The sequence below is a fragment of the Miscanthus floridulus genome, chromosome 6, assembly GCF_019320115.1.
Source record: "Miscanthus floridulus cultivar M001 chromosome 6, ASM1932011v1, whole genome shotgun sequence".
Lineage (NCBI taxonomy): Eukaryota > Viridiplantae > Streptophyta > Magnoliopsida > Poales > Poaceae > Miscanthus > Miscanthus floridulus.
In genome coordinates this window covers 105,349,083-105,356,090 of record NC_089585.1, presented here as the reverse complement: position 1 = coordinate 105,356,090, position 7,008 = coordinate 105,349,083, and the positions used below count along the sequence as shown (strand labels likewise).

General features: G+C 53.9%; 1 protein-coding gene across 1 annotated transcript; it reads right to left on the bottom strand.

The window, feature by feature from the left end:
* Positions 1-1,078: 1,078 nt before the first annotated feature.
* Positions 1,079-5,365, bottom strand: LOC136458911 (probable galacturonosyltransferase 15). Its single transcript, XM_066458817.1, has 6 exons — positions 4,810-5,365; positions 4,609-4,673; positions 3,218-3,391; positions 2,242-2,811; positions 1,834-2,139; positions 1,079-1,706 (listed from the first exon to the last, which is right to left on the bottom strand). The coding sequence occupies exons 1-6, from the start codon at positions 5,027-5,029 to the stop codon at positions 1,422-1,424; spliced, it is 1,620 nt and encodes a 539-aa protein (XP_066314914.1). The 5' UTR covers positions 5,030-5,365; the 3' UTR covers positions 1,079-1,421.
* Positions 5,366-7,008: the final 1,643 nt, after the last annotated feature.

Genomic DNA, 7,008 nt, shown 5'->3' with positions numbered 1-7,008 from the left:
ATCGAAGAATCAACCCGTAGAGAGCACTTGATCCTTGCACGGATCAAGGGGGAGCTACACCCTTACGCGGGTGCTCCAACGAGGACTAGTGGAGAGTGGCGACTCTCCGATACCTTGGCAAAACATCGCCGCGTTCCTCTCTCCATTTACTTTGAGCATTTACTTTAAGTATTTACTTTGAGCAATTCAATACTTGTCTTTACATTCATAGAATTGCTATGCTAGAGTAAGTTTGGAACATAGGTTGGAAGTCTTTTGTGCGTTAATTTGATAGAAACACTTTTCTAGGCACAAGGGGTTAATTGGGCTATCCGTAGGATTTGATTATTGCAAGAGAATTTAGAATTAGCCCAATTCATCCCCGTCTTGGGCATCTTGATCCTTTCAGCTGGAGGGCCCTGTCACCCAGTGCTATAAAAAGAGGTGGGGGCCAGCGACTCTAATCACGAGGTTGATCTAAGCCGAGCTCCCCACCGACACCAAAACCCTAGTCCGATCTAGAGGGTGCGCAGCCAGTGATGGGAAGCCACCAGCCGCGCCGCCATCGGACTCCACTGTCTTCACCGCCGGTCGCCACCGCGCATCACCGACCCCGCCTTCACCGACCGTCGCTGCCTTAGCGCAGACGTCGACCCCATGGCAGACACGAGTGGATCTTCTTCCACTATGGTCTCAGGTCTGACACGACCATCTTCTACCTCTCCCTTCTCTCTAGTTCTACATGCATTAGAATGTACTGCTTCTCTTATACCGAATAGAACCCTTCTACCGTCTAGATCTATGATCCTAATGATTCAAAGATCGTAACATTCATAACATCCTTTCCATTAATCTGCAGGTGAAAACCTTGCCTCAAATTTTGAGGCGGGCTACACAATGACTCTCGTTGTTTTTTTTCCCTTGGAGGCGTCGCCTCAGAGGTTCATTTTCACACGACGTCAAATGGCGTTTGTATGCAACCCCAACCTCTTTGGGCGGTTGAGCTTCAAATTTGTGCGAGATATATTGTGTTCGGTCTTTACTCGAGAAGTCAGTGGCTTACGGGAGGCCATGATGTTGGAATTCTGCACCAAGTTTGGGTGGCGAAGTCAGATTAGGACAAGGGCTTGAGTCTCATTCATTTATTTTGTGTCTTAAGTTTGTATTATTGTATGGTGGAGTGTGGTCTAAATACCATGATTCTGTTCTAAATTGTATACTCATTTATTTGCGAACGTTGGAGGTGGGAATGTTATATTCCCTTGTTCTAGTGTCACGCTGACTTTTACTAGAATATGAACATGTCGATTGTGTGTAGAGCCTGAAGGCCAGGAGAGACTGCAGGCAACACCTACTTCCCTCTCCCCGGTAAATCCGTGATCCTGAAGACCTGAACCAAATTACTGTACTTCTCCCAACTCGATGCTCTGCTGTTGCCCCGTTTACTGCCATTCGACCACACCACATCCTTGTAAGAAACTGTCTGACGCGTTCAAGTGGGCGAGCCACAGCTGCCGCAGCTCCGGGAACGCGACCTCCAGCCATGGCTTCCGTGGCCCACTGAAGTGCAGAACGGCGGAGAACCGCACAAGGTCGGGGTGCGGCACGCGCCAACCGAGGCCCGGCAGATTCCACAGCGGCTCGATCGCCTGAACGCGCCCGTCGAACGCGATCAGGGCCGGCGGCAGCGAGGCCATCTGCCACAGCCTGAAGCCCGACTCCCGGTTCTGCACATGACGGAACGAGGTGTCAGAGCCGCCGGCAGCGAGGCCATCTGCCACGAACTGCTTGCTCCTGGCAACTGCCATGGCATGATAAATGCTGCATTTTCAGTAAAAAGGACAATGAACTTGCCTTTTGTAGCCAGAACTGGTATGTCTCGGTAACGTTTGTTCGTCGCCACGCGTCGAGGTCGACGATGTTGACGCCCCACGACCACGCGCATTGCGAGCTATGTAGGCCGGACACGCCGGACACGCCAGGATCCGAGAAATTCAGGTGGTCGCCAAAGGTCTTGTCGACGCAGACGCCGCTGCCTTCGTGAGCGCCGACCGCGCCGATGATGTTCCCGTCGAGGTCCTGCTCCCACAGCCCGGCCAAGTCCTTGCGTACCACGACGTCGTCGTCCAGAAGCATCACCCTACCAAGCTCAGGGAAGAACTGCTCGAGCAAACAAGCCAGCAGAGACCAATGTTAGCACAGAGGCGCACATCTTCGTTCCATCAAAGGATGACCATGCATCTATCCGTCCATTTTAATTACCTCCGGGAGATGGATCTTGAGATAGTTGAGGAGCGAGAACGTGCTCGGTTTGGATGCTTCGAGCCGTCTGTGCTCCATCTCCACCGATCCATCACACTGGTGATACTCCAGCGAGCTCCTTTGCACCTCCTCGACCGTCCTCATGACGGAGGCGACGACGACGGCGTCGCGCCAGTCGAACTGGTGGAGGCCCCTGACCTCGACGACCGCGGGCGACACTGGGTGCAGCGCGAACCACGAGTGCATGGGCACGTAGCTCTTCTTGTCCGTGACCACGTGGAACACCAGCCTGGCAGGGTCGGCGGTGCTCCGCGCGGCGGAGGCCACCGCGACGGCGGCCGCGAGCACGTTGTCGGTCACGAGCGCGACGTGGAGGCACGACGCGTCGGTCAGGCGCGGGGCGTGCTCCGGCGGCGGCACCGGGGAGCGCGCCGCGGAGTTCACCGCGAACTCCTCGGCGAGCCGCAGGGTGAGGCAGTGCACGCTCTTGGGGATGCCCAGCGATGCCAGGTGCCGGTTGAACACAGCCCGGATCCTTGATGACTTTACCCTCCGATCCATCTTCAGCAGCTGGGGAAAAGTATTTGTTTCCAAGAGTTAAACAAGGTGTAATAAAGTTTTTATAAACCACAGCGGGCAAGAAGACCATACGGTCACAGGCTGGCATGTCTCAACAATTGCCGGTTCGTGTATTTGACAATTCGGTAATCATGGTCATGCATGGTAAGTAATGTACGCCGGTACACGTATGCCATAAGTTTCAGTCTAGCTGACTAGAGAATGCGCAAAAAGGCAGACCATGCATAATGCGGGCTTTCGCCGTGGAAAGCTGAAAGCACTTCCTTGAGCTAAGATGGCATAACATGCAAGCATGATGCCAGGCTATCAAAGCTGAGTGAAGATTGGTAAAGGCCATAACGGAGAATGCATGCGCGGAACGGAACATGAACTGATAAGGTTGTTATATACCGCGTACCATGGCCATCATCTTGATCGCCACGGCTTCCATGTCAATCCGCCGGTCGTAGGACGCCAGCATGGGGGCCATCTCCGCCATGAGCGCGTCCAGGGAGTCCGGCGCCGCTTCCACCACCACAGGGTCCAGCAGGGTGGCTTCGTCCCTGTGACGCCTCCATTCCTTCATAAACTCCTGGCCATTCCACAGGTACAGACGTACGTGAGTATCCCATCCGTGTACCACGCAGTACACGGCCAGTACAGATATATAATCAAAGAAGTTTCTTTGGATGAAGAAAAAATAGATAGGCCAAGTAGTATTATTCGGCACGATCTAGACTGCCAGAAAGAAAAAAACACAAGGGGATGCATGGTTCCATGGATGGCTCACGGACCACAAAACCACGACCGCTTGCAAGATCCACCGTCCACGTAGCTCCAAACGCAAGGCCCCCATCATCCAAGCTGGATCGCACAGCGCGTCCTAGCTAGAGAGAAGGGGAATCCTAGCGAGTAGCGAGCAAGTCACAGGGCCCAGGGCTGCCTGCCTTCGGTTTCCGTAGCGGTTGGCAACACTCAAGACACAACGCCCGATCCAAAGCCACCAACTCGTAGGGTCCGCGCAGAATAATGCGATGCGGCAGAGCAGGTGCAGGTCACACGAATCGCGCCCGGACCTCGTCAAATTAGGTTTTTTTGTGTGTGTGCATAAACTTGACTAAGAAGTGGTACTGGGACTAGTTCTGGACTATTTTTACATGCCTAATTAGCTTTCCAAACGGAAAGAACAGTGCGCGTTTAGCTTCTTGTGAGTTGTGAGGCCTACTTTTGCATTCGTGGCTGAAACAGTATTTTTCTCTCGCACCAAACCAGCCAATAGTAAATAATCCATGATGATTTACGACGAAACGAGGACGTTGGTTACCATGAGCTAACCGGCGCCTGGAACGGCACAAGTCAAAAAAAAAAAAAACGGAAGCACAGTCTCACTCGGTCAGTGCGTCGCCAACCGCCAAGACTGCTGCAACTGCGCCCGGACCAGACACCGGACCGAACGGCCGACACGGCCTACCTGTCAGCAGGACGGCGCGGGCGCCCACGTGGTCGCCATCGCCGCGACGTGTTGGCCGCCCGGCCCTGACATTCCCATTCCCGTGAATGGCTAGACGCTCCCTGCCAACGAGCCGAGCCGAACCAGATGAAAACCGCGTGAGCGCGCAGCCCGCGTGCGGCGTCGGCCATCTGCTTTTGCCCTCCCCCCGCCGCGGCGCAGCGCAGCGCAGGACGTAAAAAAATGGTCAAGAAACCGGCGCCTAACGCAAATTTGGTGCTGCGCCAGCCTAACCTAACGCAAATTTGGTGCTGCGCGAGCCTAACGCAAGGAGGCGGCAATGTCGGACTCACACTCACCTCCGTCGCGTCGCCGCCGTCGCCGTAGAGCCAGCGCCCCAGCCCCGCCCGCCAGTCCAGGCACCCTGGAGCCATGACGAGAGTGAGAGAGTCCCATGGCAGGACTACGCAGTACGCACCGTCAAGAAAACGGCACGTACGCTGTACAAGTACAGCAGTTACTGTGTGTGTGAATGAAAGCGAGAGACGACCGCCACTTACCGGTCGTGGAAGGGCAGAGGGAGGCGCCGGCCTCGATGGTGAGGAGCGCGGCGCGGAAGAGGAGCAGCCCGGCAAGGAGCCCCGTGACGGCAGCCGAGCGGCACCCACGCCGCGCCGCTTGCTGTATCTGCGGCTGTGGCTGCGCCGCCTTGGGCTTCGTCGCGTCGTCGGCGCCCGCGGTCGCCGTCGCCGTTGCCGTCGCCGTGATGTACACCCTCATTGCCGGCGTTGACACGGCTCGCTCGCTCTACGCGAGGCTGCCTTGGGCGGACTGGACGTCGTCGCCGCCGCCGCTCATCAACCTACTGAGCTGAGCTATCGACCGAGGACCCGAGCTCCCGCTCAAGTAACGACGCGCTCGCCGAGCGCAGGTCAGGATGGAGGGTGTGCGGCCCCGGCACCGTGCAGCGTGGTAGGGCAGGGCTCGCAGCAAAGCAAGCTTTCGTTAAGCTGCCGCGGCGCGCGGGTGCGGAGTGGGAACGCGGGGCAGGGGAGAAGGAAAACAGGGCGGTGCGGGTTCGCGCGCGGGGCGGGGAGTCATAAGGACCGGACCAGCTCCGAGTTATAGTGAGCGCAAGTTGGGAGTGGACACTGGGGGATCAAGGTGGCAAAACAAGACAGTGGACGCGCGAGGCGAAGGGAAGGCCGCCGGCCCGCGCTGTTGCTGTTTGCGAATCTGGAATTCTGCTGAGCAGGGGCCCGGGCCGAAATAGGCGATGGGTTTTGCCGGATTTGCCCCCCCGGAAAGCGACCTCGACTGCGCGAGAGCTGGGAGCTGAGCAGACCACCGACAGAAACCCGAGGGTGGTGATATGCGTGGCGCGGCGGGCCTCCCCCAAGTTAGACGACGACGCTGCCTCGTGGGACAGACGCGTCGCCATCGCCGTCCCGTCCGTCCCATGGCTTATCCGGAGGAGCAGAGTTATCAGTTATTAGACTATCCAACGGATGCCCTACGTGAAATAGGTCTAGAATACTATTGCTTAAAATAGGTCTAGAATACTATTGTATCGTCCTCCAACAGAATACCTATATACGAGACCTATTTTAGGTTATAGCAAAAACACAACTTAAATATGAGTATCCTTTCTCTTAAAGACTCATTTGCAGAAAGAGTTCTTTTTTTTTGTCCTGTTGTTAAAGAAGATAAAAAATAGGTACAGAATTCTTTACCTGTAGCGATACCCAAACGCGAAATGGATCTTGTATTTTGAATAATGTTGTTGGAGATAGCCTTAGACTGTCTCCAACAATAACGACCCCAAATGCAAGACCCATTCATCCTTTGGTAGCGTTACAGGCAAATGATTCAATATCTATTTTTGTCTTCTTCAACAACAAGACCTAAAAGACAACCCTTACTGCAAATAGGTCTCCAGAAGAGATGATACTCAGATTTATGTTATGTCTCTCCTTACACCTAAAATAAGTCTTTCATATAGATACTCGATTGAAGGCTATAGATACTGTGTGAGAGACATATTTTAGATTTAGGTTTCGCAATAGATCTCCTGTCGGAGACAACCTTATTACATGCATATTGCATAGGGAGAGACCGGACAGGCACTTGGCCGGTATCAACAGATATACACCCTGTTTGTTTTGACTTATTTGACTTATAAACTATACATTTTTAATCAACAAATAATATTTTTCTTTCACATCAAATCAATCAACGGTATTTTTAATCATAGTTTATCAGTCAAATCAGACCAAACGAACATGGTGATGGCATGGATTTAGGTGATGGCATGGATTTAGGACTTCTCGCCATTCACACCAGGCATTGAAACAACGAACCAGATGCTGCTGCCGATACTGGTTCCTCGCTGTGTCCCTGGTTCGCCGCTTGACAAAGGCCAAAGGGACACTAGTAGTACAAATCGGTGAAAAACTGAAAATGGTGCGATACAGGACGCACATACTACAGCAGGGCGGACGACTGACCCCGCCGCAACAACTTGCACATACTACAGCAGGACGGACGACTGACCCCGCCGCAACAACTTGTTTCTGCTGCCCCGGCCGGTAGAAGTAGACTGTAGTGGCAGTAAACGCCATTCCAGTGCAGCCGTAGTACGTGCGAGATCTATCGGTACCGGCTGCCGGTGCTTGTCCTTGGACCTACCTGACAAGGGCATGTTTACTTGGATTTATCAGCTAGCTACGTTTTTTTTACAATAAAATAGTTTTAACTGG